This window comes from Athene noctua, chromosome 1 (assembly GCF_965140245.1).
Source record: "Athene noctua chromosome 1, bAthNoc1.hap1.1, whole genome shotgun sequence".
Classification (NCBI taxonomy): Eukaryota; Metazoa; Chordata; class Aves; order Strigiformes; family Strigidae; genus Athene; species Athene noctua.
The window spans coordinates 111,020,866-111,044,411 of NC_134037.1; the positions used below are offsets into that span (position 1 = coordinate 111,020,866).

A 23,546-nucleotide genomic window follows, 5' to 3' on the forward strand; every position below is an offset into this window, starting at 1 on the left:
CAGTTCTGTTTGTTTCCTTTTACACATCTATTCTAAAGGAAAAAACCTACCAACTGCATCTAGAACAAGGGCTACAGCCATACTGAGGCTTAACTACCTTGATAGCTCATCTTCAAAGATGGAAATGGTTTGAAAGCCTCCTCGGCCTGAAAGTCTCTGCAATTTTCCTTTCAGGATCAGTTCTGCATTTGTAATGAACAGAAAAAACATGTTATTCCTTTTTTTTTTTTTAAAAAAAAAAAAAACAACAACCAACAGCTTAATAAAAAAACCATTAAAACCTTGCCAGTTAGGATGAAGAATACTGCCTGCAGGAACTGTAAAAGTGCCTGCTGTCAAATATGACATATATGCACAAATACCTATGGGCTTATTAGTGCCTCCATAGCGATGTGCTGTCAGCAGTGTATTTCTACTGCATATGACCTTGCAATATTTACCTTTATCGAAAAGGAAAAGAGGGAGGGAGGGTTATTCAGTGAAGCTTGGGTATCTCCTGTAACCTTTATGGAGTCTGTGCCAACCACTTCATAACAGCCCATAGCACATTTGCTCTGTGTAGGGCTCAGGTTATTGAAAAGCCATAGCAGTAAATCCTATGCGGCTGGATGTCACAAGAAATAGGAGATCTCTCTGTTTGCTCTTCATTGTTGTATTACAGCTTACATGTCTGCTGCCTCCACTAGCTTATTCCTAGGGGAGTTTATTTTCCATCCTTAAAAGAAGGCTGTCAGACTGATTTAAGGCCAGAAGCGATGCTTTCAAAAAACCGTGGGTTTATTGAACCTTGGATCATTTGACAGTTGGTCATAAGGTTTTGTTTGAAGTCAAAGAAAGCAGAATCTTGTCTGGGTTTAAATAACTTATCCCTTGCCACAAGTTTTGGCAGCCTTGTGCTAATGCCTCCAATTAGGAAAGGAATGCAGCATAGTCATGCAAAGAAAACTGACCTGCAGGTGAAATGCAAGATGTAGGAAAATTACATGAATGGTGTAAAAGTGAATTAACAGGTAAGATCTTTCCTTTCTTAATAATATGGTGATTTACAGTACAGGCTTTTAGAAGCAGCCTTATTAAAACAAAGTCCTAAGCATCTTTCCTTGTTGCCCTGTAGAACACCAGTGACCTTTGTGAATTTAAAGACAACATGGGTGGTTTCTCAGAAGTACCTTAAATTAACTTTTCTTGCTTTTGACTTTCATCTATACCATGTTGCATAAGGCACTGCACCACTTTACCATAAAGCATCAGTTTGTGAAATGAGGTGTTTCTACTAGTGCTTCACTAGCAGGTAAGTCATCTGTCATCAGAGTGAAAAGCTGAGGGTGAGAACAGTTGTGTTAAAGTAAGCTGTTGCCACTCATGGGTCAGATCTCTTTGGGCTCCGAAATCACTTCTGTACCTCTTGTACATGCTATCTGATGTACCTCTTCATTTCAAAAGTACCATTTGCTGTGGTTTTGCTCCACAGGGACAAGCACTGGGAGGCATTTAGGGCTTAATGTAGATATAATGAGACAGCACTGAGGTCAAAATACACAGCGTATCTGCAGTACAGGAACCACACAAGTTTCTTTTACGCCACCTCACCAAAATGTCTCACTTTAGTACTGATAATGGTAATGGCTTTGTGATGAGGACTCACTGAAACCATCAACTGGAATCACTGTCAGGCAGAACCAGCTTCTAAATGCTTGTGTGTTATCCCGGGCTGTGTAAAATCCATGTTATGAGCCACAGTCCATTTCCAGTTCACCCTGCCATCCAGTCCTTGTTCTGTTATCTTCAGGCTAAAACTAGAGTAGAGAGATAATCTTTTAATAAGACAGTAGTTCTCTCAGTCTACAGCCAACAGAAAACAAATAGAATGGCATTTCTCATTTATGCTCTATCTTAGGAAATTGAAAAGAGGATGGAATAATTGTAACCAAGATAGATACACAAGTCATAACCTTCTTAGTATAACTATGCCTGTTTCTAGAAAATTAGAATGTCAGTGAACTAAAGGTAATTTGTTCAGGATGCCAAGACAAAGATAAGTCTGACTATGTGATTTTTTTTCTCATTAGATAGTTCCAATAAGGCTGAAAAGTGAATGTAGTTGATCAGAAGAGTCTTGTACCACTTTGCAGATACACCTCCACCCACCTCTCCCCAAACAATAATGTATGTGTCTTCCTTAGCTTGATTTTGAGGCAGAAATGCTTGGTGGGGCTGTGATGACATTTCAGAGACGCTTAAGTGTTCTTTTCTGATTGTTACATGAAGAAGAAAACTCCTATGATGTATAACAGTAAGTACTGTTTAATTGAATTTTGTGTAATTTTTTTCCATTATAGCTAGGCTTTGTGCTGTCCAAATTTGTTATTTTTTAAGATAAACATTTATCTCTTGAGAAGTGGAATTGATTTAAAAGGCATACATGTGCGATGATTGGCATGCCCTGTTCAGTGGGCAGATCCCCTGTGGCTGCGTGTTTTGTTTTTAGAGGAAAAGAGCTGTAAAGTCTTTCATCCATAATGTTCATTGAGAGTTTGAACTTCTACAGTTCATACCCATGTGAAACCCACATTGAAGCCCCACGGGTATTTGTTTACAAGAAGAGTGGAGGGTTTGGTTGTCTGCGCTGGAAAAAACAGTGACCTTATTATTTTAGTCAGTTCATTGTATTTGGAGCCCCAAAGTGTGATAGGAAGTTTGCAGAATAAGTAAAGAAGAAATGGCTCTTCCTCAGCAGAAATGTAATTTCTAAGTGAATTGTGGTGCAATCACAGTAGGAATAGCAAACTGAAGAGGAGAGAGACAAGGCATGGGAATTATAGTTTGGTATTGTAGCAGAAATATTTTGAGTTACGTGTGCTTTAATGGTCACTGTTGACATGACTGAAGCTCCTCTTTGTTTCTTTGTGAGCCACTGTCACTGTCTGTCCATTCATAGCTGACAGCTGTCTTTTCCCTCATTCTCCTGGACTCTTTGGTGCAGTGACTTTCTAAGGTATTTTCTGTAAAGAGGTCTGGCCTTCAGTGAGACTCCTAGACCGTGTAAAAAAAGTATTAGAAAGGATCCATTGGTCTTCCTTGGTACACATTAAAACAGTTTTAGAAGGAGATGACAACACAACCTAGTAACAGGTGATACTGGGAAAGTGGAAGTGCTCAGTGGCTTTCTTCTGCATTTACAGGCCAAGACAGCCCCCAGACCTTGGCATGGAACAGCATGGTTTCAGGAAAGGGGCAGCCAGGATTGGGAGAGCACAAAGTTAGGGACTCCTTAGAGAAGTTGGATGCATTCAAATCCCTGGAACTGGGTACACCCAGAGGTGCTGTATCTAAAATCTATGAGAAATCACTGCAATTGAAGGAGATCCTTGACAACTGGAAAATATTAGTATTATGTTCATTTCTAAGGGCAAGATGGAGGACTTGGAGAACTATATACCTATCTGCCTCATATCAGTCCTTAGAATATGGAGCATGTCCTCTTGGACTGCATTCCCAAACAGGTAGAGGACAAGAAAATAATTGAGAACACTTAGCATGGGTTTACCAAGGACAAATCATAGTTCACCAGCCTGATGTCCTTCTGTGTCAAATGACTGGCTGTGTGAGCAAAGGATGTACTTCACCTTGACTTTAGTCAGACTTTAAGCACCATTATCCCCAGCATTCTCATGTGGGAACTAATGAGGTCTGGGTGGGTGAGCAGCCTGTTGGGCAGGCTGAAAACTGACCAGACTTTTGGGCTCAGAGGCTAATAATATTTGGTGGCTTCATGACCAGTGGCAGCCAGCACTGAGCAGAGCTGACCCCAGGAACCAGTACTAGGGCTGGTAGTGCTCATTATCCTCGTCCGTGACCTGGATGATGAGCCACTGGTCAAATTTGTAGATGATCTTCAACTGAGAGGAGAGGCGTCTTGGCTGATGGAGTGAATGGCAGAGTTTTGTCTCAGAGGAGCCTTGGTAAACTTGAGAACTGGGATAACAGGAGCCTTATGGAGCTGCCAGTGAGAAGCTCTGCCCTTGGACCAGGACCTGATGGTGCAGCATCCCCTCATGATGGGAAGCAATGGCCTGAGTAGTCCTGTTGAAGAGGACTTGCAGGTTACAGAGAACCCAACCCATCACAAATAGGGCAGGCAGACATCCAACCCCAAATAAGGTAGGAGGAAGGCGGCCGACACTGAAAGAAGTTACTGTGCCAGCTTGCCCAGTGGTGGTAAGGCCACATCTGGGTTGCTGTGTCCATCCTCGGTTCTCCTTCCCAGATGAAGGTGGATGTAGAGAAATCAGAAGGCCCCAGTGGGGGCTGCTGGTGTGTTCAGGGGCCCACAGGACACACCCCCTCAGAGAGATGGAGGGAGCTGGGCTTGCTTAGGCTGGGGAAGAGGTGTCTGAGAGGTGAACTAGTGGTGGCCTACAGCCCCCCATTGGAGAGATACAAAGATGGCAGAGCCATATAGTTCTCAGCCACAGCAGACAATACAAAGGTGGTGGCGACTGTTCGCTGTTTGGGAGGTTCAGGTTAGACTTTAGGTAAGACTTTTCCCAGGAGGGGGGAGCAGTGGTGGAACAGGTTAACCAGAGAGGCTGTCAAATCTCCATACCCAGAAGCTTTTGAGACTTGGCCGGACAAAGCTGCAGCTGCTCTAACCTAGTGTTGGTGATGGTCCTTCTCAGAGCAGGGTTTTCGACCAAGACCTGCAGAGGGGCCTTCCAGTTCATGTGGTTCAGTGATCCTGTTTTAAAACAGTGACAGCATAGGGCAGGCTGTTTCCTTCCTTATGCTGGAAGGCCCTCCAGAAGCCAGGACCAAGACCAGACAGCTGGAGTCCAGTCTATTGAGATCTGATCTCACCAGGACACGTAGCCTTCATCTGAAACATCCTCCTTCCTTCACCTGTGCCACTACCTCTGGAACAGAAAGGAGAATCTTGCAGCAAACTGCAAGAAGCAGATGAAACTAGCTCTTTCAAATGAATGTTGCCATCATAAATAATATCATTGGCACTTCAGCAGTTCAAACTACTAATTCTTTGTGAAGCCTGATTTTATTGCATTAAGGAGGCAAGCCCCTCACTTTTGTACTCTTTTCCAATTTGAAAAATGGCTTTTTAGAGTCCTGGGGTTTAATCAGTTAATGTTAGTGCAATGTTTTGAATTTATAAAATGCTATCTAAATGTGAAGGGGTTAACTGTATTGTTGGAGAACACTTTTTATAAATGATCTGAAGGCCCAGGGAAAAGTCGTTATATGTAAGCTCCTGGACTCCCGTTCTCTTTCATTGATTGCCACGTCATTTTTCAGTATGTCTGTCAATGTTCAGAGAAGATCTAGCCCATTGTCAGACCTAGGGGAAAGGGTTCTTGTCCCCTTACTTTTCTGCTGCTTGACAAATGATGTGTGGGTGAAGCTTTCTATATGTGAATGTTAAGTTAGTTTTTTGAATCAGCAGAAGGAAAACCAGCAGCCAGTGTACTTTTCACAGGAGAGCAGAGTGGTCCTCAGAAGGTTTCTGCCATCTGCATTTCTTTCCATCCTATAACTGGTGTGCCAAGGCACTCTTCTGTCTTGTCATCCCTGCAATGATGACTTAGGAAAGCACAGAAAATATGAGGAAGCTCTGGAGCTAAAAGATGAGTGGAAAGGGGTCTGCCAGACAAAACTGGCATGCAGAATTGATGGTGCTGAACTGATAGCTGAGTTGCTGAAAGGCAGATTTGGGATGGAAGTGGCATGGAGACTAGAGATGGAGGAAGGATGGCTGAGCCTCAGGATGGGCAGGAATTTGGCAACAGATGCTTCATGCTATCAGGCATTCAACAAGCTCTGGATAGGATCGTCACCTTTCCCAATCATTTTGGGGAGAGTTAGCCAACTAATTGTCTTGTGGTACTGTGTGTATGAGTGTACATGTATGTATGTAAAGGAGAGGCTGACTAGGAAAGATTAAAATGTATGAGACATTAAAATACACCATCTACTCAAGATTTATCTTGTTTATGTTATCTGTGGACCAATTTTGTGATTCTCCAATGGTCTGAGTTATGACTCTTGTGCACTTAAAGCTGACATAATGTCAGCCTCTATGTGATGAGTTTAATCCTGGGACAGAATGAAAAAGGAGGAGGACTACACTAAATAGATTTAATTATGCACCTTCTCTTGTGGCTTTTCTAGTTCTTCAGGGGAATAACTCGCACTTGCTACTTGTTTAATGTGGTCTCTGACATTACTGAACTGTGAGTTGTTGCAATACCCATTCTGTTCCAGGAACATTTCTGTTCAGGTACTTGTGCGTCAGAGTATTGTCGAAGTTCTTAATTTTTAAGCTTCTAGCCTCCTGAGTGTAATCGAATAAGCACACTCGAGAGCAAAGCGGCAACTAGAGGCACACCATTGGGCTTCCTTTCACACCCTTCCCTTAACTACCGTGCACGCTATGAAGTACTGAACAGGCGTTCTGCCTCTCTGTTTTTATTGACAGAACCAGCTTCCTCTTAGTTTTCCCTTTGGGTCTGTTTCTCTGTCTTGCTCATGGTGACAGAAAATTCTCCCATCCTTTAGTCTCGGAACAGAGATCTCAAAAGTAACTTGCCATTCGCTTCCATCAGCAGCAAGAGAAGATGCATATTGGTTAATCAGCTGTGCAAGACTGAATTATTTAAACATCTTTTGTCATTCTCTAGGAAAGATTTTAATTTCAGCATTGAATTTTAAGTTTTTAATTAACTAACTACTTTTTTCAGTTCAGTGCTTTTCAGCTGGGAGCAAACATTGCTGAGTCATTTAGGAATTGGGCTGTAAAAGCATCTGGCTCTAACTCCCATTACAGAAGGCAATACCTGGAGCTTTTAGTTGTTTTCTTCTTTTTCATTCTGCCTTCTTCCTTTTGACAAACTGGATGTAAAATGCTTTGTGAGAAAAACATCTTTTATTGTTATCTAAAGTAAGTAGTGTGATGGGATTCAATTTTCCATATGGATATGTTAGGCATTATTGGAATTTAAACTGATAAATAGTAATAAATTTTTATAATAATGTTCCTTTGGTCTTCAGCTCACACACTACACCCGAGTTTAGGGAAGCAACAGGGGAAACCTGTAAAAGAGCTGTGTGAAGGTCACCGCTAGGAGACTGCTCTCTCTGCATGTAAAGCTTCAGGGTTGCCTTTGAGAGAACAGGTAAATTAATAAGGAAAATTTCTGGGACTGGAGTGTAAAAAAGGGAAGACTCCTGTCTTTCCTAACTTCATGTTATGTTTCTCTAGCATTGCTGGAATTCCCAAGGATCACAGTGAATACTGGTTGTTTGAGGGAGAAGGTTTTATATGAGTGAAGTCTTTTAATTTAAGAGAAATCATATGAGGCAAATAAAATTTATTTGATGCCTTAGTGAGAGGACAAAATTTGACTTTATTTTGCTTTGATGGATTATTGGCCTTCCTCTTTGTATTTAGGAAATGAAAAATACTTGAATAGAAGGTAATTTTAAAGATCTTTGACTTGCAGATCTCTGCTCTGATACCAATCTTGGCCACATGCTGTTTGCAGTTGTTTAATGTGTGCCTTAACTTGTCCATTTGTGAAATATATTACATGGCCACAAGAGTTAGTATGAATTCATTAGTGTTTCTGAATTGCTCTTGCATCATCTAGAGAAACATGCTCACATACCTGCTAGGTATTAGAAGTGAAGTCCTGGTTCTATTTAAGCTAATAGCAAGAATTCTGATCGACTTCAAAAGAGGTAAGATATGATCCAATTACCATAATTAGATTGTTAAGAATTGTTCAGTTCCAAATTTTGTAATAATTCAAATGCTGTTACCTTCGTGAATTTTAAGTCAGAGGCAAGTATAGCATGTTGCAAATCTTCTGGTTCTTATACAGTCACATTGCACTCAGCACTGGAGACTATTCACATTCTTAGTGTTCAGCACATTTTGGAGCCTTGAGGAGGCAATTAGAAAATCCATATAAATAAGCCTAGAAAAAAGTATAACAGTACCTTTTCTTAATGTTGTCACTCAGGTAGTGCCCAGATCTTCCAGGGCTTTTACCAACTACTGAGTTCCTGCTATGAGAGTTTTGCTTGAACACTCAATTTAGAAGTTAAGTGTAAAATGAAGAATCCAAAGACCAGCTCTGTGGGATGTTTTGTGATAGGAGTGGAAATGTTCTCTCCAGTCAGCATCTCCAAAGACCATAAAACTTGATTTAAATTTTTTTTTTCTACTGTACAGTCCCCAACAGACATTGACTGTTAATAGTTTTTACAGCTCTAATTTAATCTGGTAGAGTATTGAACTTGTACGTGAAAGGTAATAAAATCCTTTTAGTAGGAAGATGGAGTTTATGTTCAGAATAATAATCTATCCGTTTTGCAAAGGATTGTTAAATTGCTGCTTTATAACTGATCAGATTAAGCCAGCCTAGCTGTGTTTTGAGCCTTGCTTTTCAAGAAAATAAGTTAAAATAACAAAACTGTGGTCTTTAGTTATTAGGGAAGAAATCTGCTTGAATTGGTATGGGGATATTTTAATTCATATCAGGTATCTGGATATCTGCTCTGTGTATACTGTTGGCTTGGGTGTGTTGCCAAATATTATTTTCAAATCGTGTGAACTTCCCTCTACATGAATTCTAATGCACCCCACTTTTTAACTGATTATGTCCCATTGCCCTGTTTGTTGTCATGTCTTTAAGATCTCATTTGATTGTGTGATATCAGGTATACAAGAACATCTCATGCTGGATCTCCTAGACGTCAGGTGCAAGTTGAGGAGTTGCATCCATGTTTGTCCCAGAAGAGCTGCTTTCTCTTTTCTGCAGCGAACACTTTCCTGGAGAACTTTTATTTTTCATGGTAACTTCTCTGGCTGCTGTCTTTTTGGGCTGCAGCCAACTCTCCTAGACTGTTGCCTCAGAAAGGTCAAAGGATGTAATAGGGTGCATTGACCTCACTGAGCACCATGCAGTTGTTTAGCAGAAGAACCTGACCTGGCTCTAACCACATTTACCCTGAGACTGACTAGGAAAGATTTAAGGTATGAGCAGTTAGCAGGGTGCATTCAAAGCCATTGGGTAACTATCAGATGACCTGCTTTTAAAGGGGCTAGCAATAGGATACTAAGTTTGCCCAGTTCCTAGGGCCAAGTGATGGCTCTGTCTGTTGAACATCTCAGGGTTGCCTCAGCAGTCACTGGCATGACTGTCAGGTGTTTTGTGCATCCGTATCAAACAAGTATGTTGGGCCAGAGGTTGTAGGAATGGGCTTCATTGCTGGTGAGGTTTTGAGTTGCAGTCTTAGCAGTCTATACCCCTTCATTTGAAAACATTTTGGACACGTGCTTTATTCATAGTGCCTCTGTACACACATAGCACATTAGCACCAGTTTTCTTGTTTACAAATATCTGTTACCTCATTAGTCCTGAACAGCGCAACTCAATACTGTCTTCATCATCTCAAAAACATCTTGCTACTAAGCTGATAAGCCACCCTTCTCTTTTTGTGACATGAATGTTAAAATGTTGTAAACAAGCTTCCAAAGCATCAACAGCAATTTTTCATGCAAGATATATTAATTTGTCTTGTAATACTCCTTTTATGTCAGCTGCAATAATTCCCTGTGCTTGAGTGTATCTTTTCATGTGTGTTTGTCTGAAGTGACAGCAAGTTGCCAGAGATGTTATCAGACACAACACATGACGATGAGTAAAACCATTGCGCTATGGCTGCAGGTATTAAAAAAGTAGGGAAAAATAGGATCAGAAGCTCGCTGCTATTGGTAGGTTTTTCCCACAGTTTGCGAGTGTTTAGGGGAAATGTGGAAAATTAAGTATTTGCATTTAGACCAGCAGTTTCTGAAACACCACAGAGCAATACCAGCTAGCAGGGTTTCTGTCATATAATGCAAACACAGGTGTATTTGGTGCAAAATACTGAATGCTGTTCCCTCTGCAACCACATGGTTCTGTGTGATGATGACAATGAATGAACTCAGGACCCAGGCAGTGCTAAGTGCCTGTGTCTGTATATCTAGTTACAATGTGATTATTTTAACTGCATCTCTTTAATATCAGCATTGTGCTGTGCAGCCAGAGTCCAATTAAAAACCTGTAGCGGAATGCTCCTGAAATGACTCATTGGTGAACATCTCTCTGAAAAGTGAATAGACCCTTCAGAGTCCTGAGCAACAGAACATGACACTGGCAGCACGTACTGTGAAGGGGCCTTTCATCGCAGTTTATATCCCTTGATATCTAAATAGCAGCAGAAGTTTGTTTGAAGCTACAGTGCTTTTTCTAGCTATTCACCCAGGAAGATCCCAAGAGCCTTATTAGAGCTGCAAGCTAACAGGAGAAAGTAAGTGCAAGGAAATCATAGCTGGCACCTTAGAGTCTTACAGGTCTACACAACGATCTCAGATAGAGCATGCCGCATGGATTCCTTCCCACTGGAGGAAAATACAAGTGAACATGTACCTTCTAATTTTGCCCAGAAAGTCCATGTGTGAAACAGAATATTCTTCTCTCCCTTGGCGTGAATGGTGAATTGATCTCCATGTGATCTTTTAACTCTTTCTAAGTAGTAGTCTTCAATCTGATCATGGAAATGGTACTCATATTGATCCCATGGGAGACTGTCGCATGAAACAGTGGCAAGCAGTGACTGAGAGATTTTGTCTTTGAGGGAAGGAGAAGTGTGAGGATTTCTGTTCAAAATGTATCATTTCTTACTTTAGACACGTTAATTATTCCATTATGGGATTTGATGCCATTGATTTCAGTAGCATAAGTCCTGTCAACTTTAAAGAAAGGATTTGAGACTCTGTCAGCGGGTTGTTGTCGTTGTGTATGTGTGTGTATATATGCAGTTGACTGACAGATACATCATGTATGCTTTGGAGACAGCAAATTCATGAAACTGCGTTTGTCTGAATTGGCATTTCAAGTTTATTGCTGTGTAACAAAGCCTCTGTGCTTTCTATGTGGTTTCATAGCAAGCACCCCTCATTTCAGCTTTGGCAACAGTTCCAGTGACACCAGAGTCAAATGAGACTCTGATCATTCTTTCCTTAGCATTTAAGGACTAGACGAGCAGTAAGAGCAAAAGGAGAACACCGCAGCAGATGAGGAAGTCCCCTATGAGATGGTTGAGCTTTCAAAAGCAAGAACAAAGTTATGTTTATACTTTCCCTTTTTAAAATAAAAAGTAATTTTATTTTATTATTTTTTTTAAGATAATCTATGACAGCTCTAGTATTTGCCCATGTGGATGATCTCCCCAAAAGTATGCACTAGGACACTTCTGGCAAGATGGGGCCGACACATTGTAATAGCCATGTCTTTCAGAGTGATTTTCTAGGTGCCACTTCAGAGTAGTGTAGCATGGGGCTGTTCCTCCTAGCGTCCTGGGAGAGTGTGCTGGGGTAACCCCCACCATAGCAACATTGTATTTCTTTTAGTAATATAATTGAATAGGTGGAACTGGCCATGTGATGAGTAATAAGCCACAATTGCAAAGAGGGAGCCCTGTAAATAGGGAGTAGAAATATAAAAGCCAAAACAAAGGAGGTTAGTGACCATTTGACGAATTTGCTGTAGCAGCTAGCCTTGGCTGCTACTAGACTTCACTGATGCTTCAAACCTGGCCCCAAGTTAGGGCATAAGAGGGACTATCCTTGGAAGCTCTCTTTTATTTCGAACCACCTTGAGAACAGAAGGAAGGAGAGCTGCCTTTGTGTATTATTTTAAAAATCTGACTCCCTGTTGCAAGGCAGTAAGATGAGCAAATGGCTCTTGCACCTGGCAAGTTACCATCAGCAATTATTGCAACACTTAGTGTCTTTCTGCCACCAGCAGAAGTCTCTTTGCTCCCTTTCATGTCACAGATTTCAGTGTTCTTATGGGGATGGTACAATTAAAGCCACAAGATTTAGTGCTCTAATTCTCTTTTGTTTGCAACAAAAGGGAGAGACAGGGAAGGATGATACATGTGGCTGGGTTTTTGTTTTTATTTTACTGACCAGCAAAAATACTGTGTATATATAACTGTGACAATAACAGTGTTTATTTAAACTCATCAAACCATTCCATTAGTAACTGGATTAAAGGATATTATTTCACATAAAGGAATCTCATTATTAAAAAAAATTTTAAATGCTGCGACTATAATACATTTTACTCCTCTCTGTTTACAAACCTCAACATCTGAGCAGGGTGTACCTTATGTATTTCTGTGTGTTTCTTTCAGTACAAATGTTTTCTAGTTTTAGATATGTCAATAACATAATGTTAATGTCAAAACCACTATTTTTGACAAATATGTCAAAAATGCTGCTTATGATAACTGTGTGTATGGAAGAGAGACGTGATGGCTAACACAAACCCAGGTTTCATTTTTATCCCTTCCATTATTACTCTGTGTGTGACCAGAGATGAATTGCCAAATCAAACTTTTTCAAAGGGGACATCTGTGAACACAAGTGCAATTCCCCTTTTCTAAACTGACATCTGACAGTAAGGTATTAAAATCTGAGCTCTTGACCCTCAGTTCAGTGGGGAGAAATGGGAACCACCAAAGGAAAATTCACTAGATCCATTTTAGGATGAAGTGAACTAACACAGGAGCTCAGAGTGGCTGGTTTGCATCTTGTGGCCACAGTTTAGACACCAAGGTGAATGCCAACAGGATCCATTTGTGGCCCCTCCACAGGATTTATTAGACACCCTGGAGCTCAGCTGAGCCATGCTCAGTGATGTGGAAAATCATTCCTCTTGAAAATTCAGCCTTGGTATTTTCAAAACCAAGCTGCTGGTCCTGCTAAAATTCATGCACACTTAAAAAGAGGTTTAAATTACAGACCTGTTGAGCCTTAGTTTCTCTCTCTATGAAATTAAACTGTTCATCAGATCTTCATGTTTTAAGTATTAACGGACAGGCTTTATTAATGGATGCTCTAGGAAATGAAAATCTCGTTGTCTTGATTTTCTGACCAGTCTTGCTAGAATCTGTGGAGTATCACAATTTTTCTTGCTTCAGGGGCTGATCCCTTTCATTTACCTATCCGCACCTTTTCATTTACCAACTACACACCCCAGTGTGCTTGCTCTGTGGAAAAATTGGTAAATTGGTCAGCTGCCAAAAGGGAGTAATTTGACTTACCTGAAATGAGCGACGGTGTGATGAAAATACATTACCTTTGTCCCACTGGGTAAGCCTCATATTGCATTGAAAAAGGATTAGGCCAAGGGAGTCAATGTACTGGATAATAATGAAATGTTTAATGTGGATTAGCTGCATATAAAATTAATACATTAGAATGAATTGCTGAAGAAATAAAATTATGTCAGGCCTTTATCCTGATTCTAATGACTTAAAAATGCTGCTCTTCTCTGTTTATAGAAGAGCAAAAGTGCAGCTATTGAATTTGTGTTCTTTAATTGGGTGAGAGAAATAGATAAAGTATTATTTAAAAAATAATAATGTATATATCAGAGCTGTCAAATCGGGTTCCCACTGAACCAAAGCCATAATGTTTGGGTCTGGACCACACCTGAGAGGTTACAGAGATGGGGATGAAGTCCAGGAAGAATAGGTACATGAAAGCAAGAATCGAAATATAAAACTCCTTAATCACCTGCCTGGACTTTGGAAGTCTCTTGGTTGATTGAGTTTTATTGTTGCTGTTTGTTATTTTCCCCTGCCATTAATATATATGGCTTTTTTGACTTTTATGCCTTTTATTCCAAGAGTTAAATCTAAATGTAATCTTTGTTTTAGACCATCCAAAGGTGAGTTGAAATGTGGCCTGCCCAGGAAGATCTTAATGGATTTAATACAAAATGAGCAAACTTTCCTAACTAGTTGGCAAAGATAATCTTTGGGAGGTATGGAAGGGCTACAGAGTGAGCTGTGGCATAAAAATGACATGTATTCATCTGTGCTATGTGAGACTTTGGGGCTTTTTATTGTTCTTAAAGTTTTCTTGTTGCCTCATCTGTTCTAGGTTCATTTCTGTTTCTCAATGCATCAGAGAGGCCAAGCCCTGTCATCCTGAGCCCTTGGCTGAGAAGCAGCAGTGACCAATGCGTAGTTCAAGTGGCTGTTTATAAGTTTTACCAGCAGAGTGGAGAATATATTGCTCGTGTCCTTCCCATTGATGAAAGCAGCAGTGAAATCTTATCAGTGGAGAGTCCAGAGAAACATGGGTAAGTCTCATCCTCTCATTTGACTCACAGCTTGAGCTGAGAACAATCACATGATTGTGTAGAAGTACAGCCACAAAATGCATGCTGCACATCTACTAAGGGGAGTGGGACACTGCACGGAGTAGATGTTTGTTTTACGTGGGTCTAAATTATTGTAGAAGCTGGAGATTGGTGCTTAATTTATTGTACAAAGCATCAGCAAACTACTGGATCCATGTAACAGTGAGTCTCTAAGTCAACATCCTCTTTATTCTCAGCACTTGCAAGTACAGATGTAGTGTGGATACTCATCCTAAGTTTAAAGCTTTTCTGTCTAATTTGCTCTGTCTGATTTCTTTTTACTACCTCTTTATCCAAGTATACTATTTGGCTTAGAATACCTACTGAGTCTTTGCAGTTTCATGTGGCTGCATACATTTTAAGTTTTGTCTTGCATTTGTGTTTGTTTTAAATGCTGTCTTTTGTCAATAAAGCAGTTCAGAGCTACTGCCAGAGGAGGAAAGCTTTTGATCTTTCAAGGGTACAACTGTTTGAAATGCTCTATCCTCTTTGTGTAATTAATCTTAATTGTTGATGATGTCTTAATTTGTCAGCCTTCCTGTGCATTCTTTTAAATTCTGGTTAGCAGCAAAACAGCAGGAGCTGAACAGAGTAGATATTTCAAAATGCTATAGTAGTGGAGTAACTTAGAAGTGAATTTGCATATATGTGAGGCTAATGTTCTATGTGTTCTATATAGTGATCTTTTTTATTTTTACTTTTTACTTCTGCTGTGAAATGTGTGTTCAGATGCATAATTTTTACTAAGATGCTCAAATGTTCTTTTGGTGTGATAGAGTTTCTAATAGCAAAGTCCTGCTGGCTTGTGCTTGTAACAAGATGTGATTATCTGATTACTGTCTACAGCAAATTCTGTATTTTCCAGTAGCAAAAGGAGAATGTGCAATAAAAAACCTTACAGGAGATAACCTAACTCATAGAAACAGTTTGAACAGTTGTAATTCTCATCTAACACATGGCCTATAAAAGTGAGGAGGAGAGCTTGTGTGTGGATCTAGATCATACTTAGTTCCAGCAACATCATCCAAATTGTAAATTACTGTTGATGTCTGGGGAAAGGTAATTAGGGGAGCTGCAGCAGCTGTCTTCTTCCTTAGCTCTTTGCAAATGCTGTGCTCTGTGTCACAGCTAATAAACATGCTTTGTGCGGAGTGCCTCCTGCATTGGCAATGCCACTGTTCCTTGGCACTTGCAGGGAATACTGCTGTGTGTAAAATGCTTTCCTGTGCTGCATGGAGGAGCTCTAGCTTGGATCTGTGGGCAGGCAAAACTCACCAGGAGCACAGGAAAGTGCCAAATGTGAGGAGCCTTGAAGGGAAGGGAAAGATCACTAGCTATGGTAACAAATGCCTACCTTTGCCATCTGCTGCAGACAATATGGACTACTCAGCTGGGTGTGGCAGATGGAGATTGTCACCACAGTAAAGAGGGTCTGTGCTTTTAAGGAAGGTGGTTTGGGTTGTAGCTTGGCTATTCCATATGCTTGCTGTCAAAGTGTAGCTTGCTCCCCAGCCACCTTTCTGTGGCACACAGGGTAGTAAGGATGTGCCTGTGGCTTTCACAATTTTGTATGGCTGAGTCCTTGGTACTCGGTGTGCTATAAAACTTTGCAGTTGGAGCAACTGACTGGTTCATTTCCCCTCCCTGTGGTCTTGTCTCTTCACTGTGAGAGGCAGTAGGTCTTCCTCCAGCTCAGCAATGCAGAAAGGCTCTGATACTGTGCCCACGTAAATGTCACGTAGGGATGGTTAAGTATCAACCCACAGACTGCAGCCACAGATGAAAGGGTAGCATATGCCCTAAATGTTACCATTTGCCCTAAACCTTCATTCCAGGATTTATGAGTGCTCTTCTGCCCTTTGTTTGGAGCAATAATATTTGATTATCCCAGCTTTGATAACAAAACATGCAAATCTCAGTTTTGTAAAAATCTTCTTAAATTGGAATCAAGAATAGCTGATTGCAAGTCAAGAATAATTCAGTAAATTCTTAAACAAACTAGCAATCCTACAGTGGAAATCTGTTTCATATTTTATTTTGTCTTGGAAATTGCAAAGAGTTGTCTTGTAATGAATTCTTTGACCATGCTATAGCCACATGATTTCTAAAATTTTATAATAATTTTAGCTCTGGGCACAAGGTAATTGAATTCCTCAGTGATAAGCCTGTGCTAGAAATAAAAACATTTTAAAATTTCACAGGTGACACTTCTTTGATTCTGTGTGCTTTATATATTGTTCTGCAAACAAGAGGTATAAGGTGTGCATAGTTCCCAGTGACTTGTATGTGCAGTAGTGAGTCCATGCATTGCTTAAAATCAAGCTCATAGCAGGAAGAGTATGTTTTATTGAAAAAAATGCACCTGAAGCGTGGCAAAGCAATGAATTAATTCTAGGGTGGCTTTTCTCATATCTTGAACTATACACAGTGTCAGTATCTTTTCACCCTTCTTTTTTTTTCTTTTTCTTTTTAAACCACATAACCTGAATTACATAATTAACAAGGTCTTCACAGTTCACCTACATTTACAAGAGAAAAAAGTAGATGCTGTCAGGTATTACTATTTCATTCAGGGTGAAACCAGGCAAGCAAAGGTTTCAGTTGACAGCACTTGAAGCTGATTTTAAGTAGAATATATGTAAAGCTATGAAATTTTATTAGTCAAGTAGAGACAGCACAGCACCCAATATTTATTTGTTGCCAGGGTTCAACTGTGTTGTCTTTGTGTGCAAAATGCCAGGTGTGATTTCGATGGATATTCAGCACGCACAGAGACTCAAAGGCAGAACTAGTGATGTTCTGTTTGCTCCTCTGGTCTCATTTTCTCTAGAAAAAAATAGCCCAAGCCTGTGGACTAGAGTTGTACCAGTTCCATGAGGCATAGTCATTACAGAAATTGGAAGATGCATATTTGTTTTATTTTGTTACTTGACATATTTCACTGCAGCTGATCTATTGTACATAGGAAGAAAGCTAGCCAATTTAAGAAGCATTACATAGCAGAACTATAGGGCAGATGGAAGAGACACCAGGAAGAATATGCCAGAAGTGATAGCTGCGAATGGTTCCTGAGTGATGAAACACCAAAGGCTGGCAAAGGGATGGTGGTTTTGTATTATACAGAAACTTTGCCAAATACAATAATAACTTTTCTATATAATAATTGCAACAATGCCTACCACTCAAAATATAATTATGTCCTTCTTTATCAGTTCAACAGAATTGTATACCTTTTTATTTTTTTTAAATAGCAGAAGGATCTTACTCTGTATTTAATCTGTGGGTTTTGGAACACTGCTGGTTAGACCTACTCTAATTTACGTCCTAAGCAATCAGTAGGATTTCTCTATGGGGAACACCACGTTACTATATTCTGTTAGACTTCGATTTGTTGTATGATAGAGTTTTTAGATGATCTGACTTTGTGCATGTGTTTTTGATATGGTGAACCTCTTCTGGCATCTCTTGCAATTCTGTTGTGTTTTACAAGCTCCTGAAAATGATACAGGGAGAGAACCAGTGCAGTGCTATGGATCCTTGGTAATGGCAAAAGAGTTGTTATAATTCTAGCCATGGAGCACAGTACTTTCTGATTTACCCCAAATACCACTAGATGTCTTTTTCTGGTTTTCTGCTCCCATGGTGCTGTATACAATCCTTTCTTGTTGCTATTTAACAGACTTTCTTTTTTGTGTTACCAGAGGTGAGGAGGCAGCAAGTATGTTTACGTAGCATATTGGTTATTTGGCAAAGCAGAGTTACTTCCACAATTTGAATGTTGACTTCTGGGTGCTTGTCAGACTGTCACCATGGCCACCGATTTCATTTCACCTCTTATTTGTTTTCCCATCTGTTAAATTTATAATTATAAAGCTAGTAATATTGGAAACGTGCTTACTAGAGTGGGGAAAACACAGAAGAAAACTTGTCAACAAGTTTGTAGTACAAGGATTGATTTTTATTTCATTTGATCTGTGTATTTTGGAGAAGTTAGAGTTGGGCAAGGACAAAAATAGCATTGTTCATTTTAATTACCCTTATTATTTTACATCTCTACCTGCACTATTAATGGTAAGTTGCAGTATTATACGCTCTATATCAAACCAAACGTTTTAATAAGCCCATAGGAAATGATAGCATAACTTCAATTTGGTCTTTTATTGCAGACCTCCCTCATCACTAATTTCATATTCATGTTCTTTGTCCAAAAAATAATGTAACAAGTGGATGTTAATACTGTTCACATGACTGAAGGTAATTGAGCTCTCCTTGAAGAGGAGAGGCAGTGAAGATCCTCAGATCAGCTACTTCAGCAGGAATACCAGGGTGCCAGCCTTGTTCAGATGTAGATTCAAAAGATAAGTTTTGAACTACTGGGTTGAGTTCACTTCTGACATCTATCCCAGATTTCCTGCATGAACTGGGCACACTGCCTATTCTGTCATGTTGCTGCTTTTTCTTTATAGAAAAGAGCAGAGTAATTTCTCTTAGATATTTTTCCATGTCTTTTTAGATTGTAATTGCTTCACATTAGTGGGACTTTGTCTCTTCCTACAAATCCTTGCAACACTTCAGAGGCAAGGGAAAGTTGAGGCTGTGGCACTGACAGATCAACATGATCTGTCCTGTCACCCCACGCTTAGGGCATGTGGACTGTAGAAGCCCTGCATCGAATTGTTGGTATTGAGCTATACATCTTTTGACTTAAGCATAACTATACAAACGACATAAAATGTCTTTGCCAGTCATATATGATTTTTGAACTGTGAGTAAGACCTCTAGTCTAGTCTGGAGCCTTAACCAAAATTGAGATTCAGCTGAAGAGTTTTGTGTCAAAATCTGAAGTAAAAGGTGTCTCCTAAATAAAACCTGAGATCTGGACATGCATGCACGAGCAAGGAAGCCATAAAATACTACTACTTCATATAGCCCGTACTTTAGTAGGTACATGTATATTTCTGCACAGAGCACTTCTAACAGAGAGAAAGCACCTGGTTTTGAAGGTTACTACAAATCATGTTAGGCTATTCCCTTTCTGGCATCTACAACTTCACTCAAGATTGATTGCATTGATAGATGTCAAGAAGAATAAATGAAGGAATCACTAGCATCTGTCACTTTTGACCTTGCGGCTTGAAGTCTGAAGGTTATTTCTTGTACTAGTGTTGTTCCTTTTCTTGGGTTTTTTTGGTTGTTGTTCTTTCTTTCTTTCTTTCTTTCTTTCTTTCTTTCTTTCTTTCTTTCTTTCTTTCTTCCCTTCTTTCTCTCTCTTTCTCTCTCTCTCTTTCTCTCTCTTTCTCTCTCTTTCTCTCTCTTTCTCTCTTTCTCTCTCTTTCTCTCTCTTTCTCTCTCTTTCTCTCTCTTTCTCTCTCTTTCTCTCTCTTTCTCTCTCTTTCTCTCTCTTTCTCTCTCTTTCTCTCTCTTTCTCTCTCTTTCTCTCTCTTTCTCTCTCTTTCTCTCTCTTTCTCTCTCTTTCTCTCTCCTTCCTTCCTTCCTTCCTTCCTTCCTTCCTTCCTTCCTTCCTTCCTTCCTTCCTTCCTTCCTTCCTTCCTTCCTTCCTTCCTTCCTTCCTTCCTTCCTTCCTTCCTTCCTTCCTTCCTTCCTTCCTTCCCTTCCCTTCCCTTCCCTTCCCTTCCCTTCCCTTCCCTTCCCTTCCCTTCCCTTCCCTTCCCTTCCCTTCCCTTCCCTTCCCTTCCCTTCCCTTCCCTTCCCTTCCCTTCCCTTCCCTTCCCTTCCCTTCCCTTCCCTTCCCTTCCCTTCCCTTCCTTCCTTCTCTTCCTTCCTTCTCTTCCTTCCTTCTCTTCCTTCCTTCTCTTCCTTCCTTCTCTTCCTTCCTTCTCTTTCCAGTACCTTCACTAGTCTGTCTCACAGATGATGGACTTAGTAGAAGGAATTTACTTTCCTGGAACCCTTTAACCTTAAAAGTACACTTCTCAGGTTAGTCATAATATGAATTGCTTGGTGGGTTTTGTGGATTTTTTTTCCTTCTCCTTGAAAAAACACTTTTCTAAATTCAAGCCTTTGTTTTGCAAATCCCTGGACCTCAACATAAGAATAAAGTGTGTGTAATGGGGGTACTTCATATACTTAAATTCATTTTTAGGCATCAAAATATGTCTCAAAAAATTTACAGCACATTTTAGTCTCAGAGAATTCTAAATCGGGAGTTTAAGTTATTCAGTCTAAACTATACATTTGAGAAATTCAGGTAATCTGAAAAAATAATCTGCATTTATGAATTCCTTAGAAACAAAGCTCTCCTGCCTTGGTGGCCAGGCACCGCTAATCCTTACTTTTAGAGAGGAAACTTCAATTGTTCTAGACAGAAAACTAGCACTTAAAGTTTTCCTGTGCTGTTATCCATTAGCCAACTTTTAGTCCCTTTCAGTCTGTCAAATTAAATGCAAAGAAAGAAAAGGAAGGAAAAAAATGTTGGTGTGTCTCTTTTCCCCCTTCCCTTTTCAAAGGATACTGTCCTTGATACCTGTGAAGAATCAGTCCTTTTCATAGCAGATGCTTGTATTTGGAAAGAAATTTTTCATCTCCACCTAACAACCTTGATTTTTTCAGTATCTCAAGTTTAGATCTGAAGAAAGCTTTAACTCTGTTGGTTGTGGCACCTTGAGGAGTTTGTTTTCAGTGGATGAAGAGATTTAAATCAAAACTCTTCAGAGTGTGTAAGGTGAAATGGAGTCCTTCAAAGCTTTATGAAACAGTATGGACCTGATATACAAATGTCTGTAGATGTGGAAAGATTGTTTGCCCATCCCACTTGAGCACTAGATTACGTAGATTAAGTTGTCACTTTAGCACTGGAGGTAGGTACAGTCTGTACGCTTCTGCTTTAAACTTCTTAGTGGTTTTCTTGCTGATGAAGTGCTATATTATTTCTTGAGATAAACTTGAATCCTTTTCGTAGATTTTATGCAGCATTGGTTTGCTTTAGAGCATGTCTTATTTTTGCATGTAACCTCAAGTGCAACAAAGCAGTAGCTTCAAACTGCTCCAGAAGGATTTATTGTATTGTCAATTGGGATTGGACTATAGCAGTTTATTTCCTCTTACAAACATCTGTATGGAAGTGAACTATTTCTTACAAAGAATGATGTATTAATATTACCAGAAACTGAATTTTGAGTGTCATTCACTATAGTATATCATGTTGTGAAGCAGTTGTGAAGCACCAGTATTGTATGACCTCTTGAACCAACCAAAGCCAACCAATGTAAATTCAGTAATGAGTAATAGCAATTACTTTTTTTTTTTTTTTTTCCCACTTGATTACAGTCCAAACCAAACTGACTGCAAATGAGTTTGGGGCAGGAGCAAGAATAAAATGCTCTTTCTTGTCATCTATGTTATCAGACAGTTATTAGGTGGCAATGCTGCTTTTTGTTGATGCTTGCCAGATTCAAATGCAAACAAGAAGGCCAAAGTTATCTAGTCTATTTCCAATTACAATTATAAGAAAGAACAGGGGAAAAAAAAAGCCATTTTAAAGTTGAAATAAAAGTAGCAGTAGCAAAAGGAGAGAACTTTTATCAAACATCAAAATTCATCTTACTATAGAAGCAAATTACTTAATGTGTAGAGAATGGAACAGTAGGAGAAAAATAAACTTTATTTTCAGGGTAAGAGTTCAGTTTTATAGATACCTATTGGCGTAGCCTTTTCTGCTTCTTTTAATAACATGGTGCTGAACACACTGTAGCAGAGGAGAGCTAAGCTGGTGAGCTGGATGCCCAGTGTGCATTGGCCCAAGGATTCTTGTGGTTTCCCAAAAACTTGCAGCACCTGTTGGTGACCTCTTTGGGCTCTGGGAGCTGCTTCTGTGCATGAAACCCCAGAGGCTGGCCCATCTGACCCAGATGATGCCAAACTGACCATGGTAACAGAGTTGGGGCACCCTTAAAAGTGGCTGGTTTGGGTATTTGTTCTTTTGAAACCAAAGATTCCTTAACATAAATTATTTCTTACATGACTGAAACAATTTCTTCAGACCACTGTAAGCAACCTAATCCAACTTTTATACTGTCCAGATACTGGGCACAAAAATCTGTCATCTTAAACTTCTATACGGTGTGTCCTTCAAAAGTGTTTGCAGGCTCCTCTTTTTCTGGTTAAGCTATTCTCACTTTCAGAACTCTGGGTTGTTTTTTACTGTCCGCTTCTCTCATTCCTTTAACTTGCTTCCCTTGTTTTATAGATCTCTTGTTTTCCTCTCTACCCAAGGCTTCTACTTCAATTTTTAAGTCATCCCAAAGTAATCTTTACAGGCCCATGTTGATGCTAGCCCATGTTGCACTTCCTATCAGCATAGACATGCCAGGATGAATTTCCATTTCCTAAAACCTAAATAAGCAAACAACCCGCCACACATACACACACCACCCAGCCTCCTCTTCCTATGTGTGCACACACCTTTTATTTTGTCATCTTTCTTCTCTTTGTTTAGGTGTCCCTTCTGCTGTACAGAATTGCAAGCAGTCTCTTTAGGATCCTTTGCTACATAGTGTGCAAGTATGCTTTCCCACAGCCAAAATGCTTCCATCATTTCTTTCCAGGGACTAGGCAACATACCTCATTAATATTGCCAGCCTTGTTTCTAGTTATTTTTCTGCTCCCCTCAAGCTAAGCTCTCTGTCATTCTGCTGTTGGCAAAGTTTTATAACTAGCCTGCGGTATAATTGCTTTCTGTATCTCCTACTTATTTTTGACCTTAAAAACCTTCTGAGTTCTGTGCAACCCTCCTCTGAGGCTGTCCCACCTTGGAGTGTGGTTTTGTCATTGTGCACAATTTCCTTGGGGCTTTCCTTGCTAATGCTTAAGAATCGTTTTCTTATCCAAGGCAAATCTACCCTGCTGTAGTAAGTACTATAGAAGATTTACAAGGTAGTACTCCTCCCTTCAAATTCAGAGAGAAATTATTAACTAGGTGCTGATACCCTTGGAAGACATAAAAATCATGTCCTTGACCTGTCCAGCTGCTAAGAGATAATGCGGTTCATTCTGCATTTGAAGTCTGGTTCTCAGGTATCGCTCTTAAATTATCTCAGTTGTGTTTCATGACTTGCACCACAGGGTTCAAGTCCAGTAGCACAGCTTCGCACCCTCACTTTAAAGAAGTGCTACACCACCTGGATGCACACAAGTCTGTGGGACCAGATGGGTTACACCCAAAGTGCTGAGGGAGTTGGCATATGTGCTCACCAAGACACTGTCCATGATTTACCTGAACTCATGGCTAACTGGGGAGGTACCATTGGACTG

At 40.0% G+C, this 23,546-nt stretch overlaps 1 protein-coding gene across 1 annotated transcript in view; it reads left to right on the plus strand.

Annotated features, from left to right (window-relative positions):
* The window catches only part of ALK (ALK receptor tyrosine kinase), a 330,970-nt gene that overhangs the window by 140,028 nt on the left and 167,396 nt on the right, over window positions 1-23,546 (plus strand). The window contains exon 4 of the mRNA XM_074897345.1: window positions 14,015-14,216. Coding sequence (XP_074753446.1) covers window positions 14,015-14,216 — 202 coding nt within the window. The remainder of the gene's footprint in view (window positions 1-14,014; window positions 14,217-23,546) is intronic.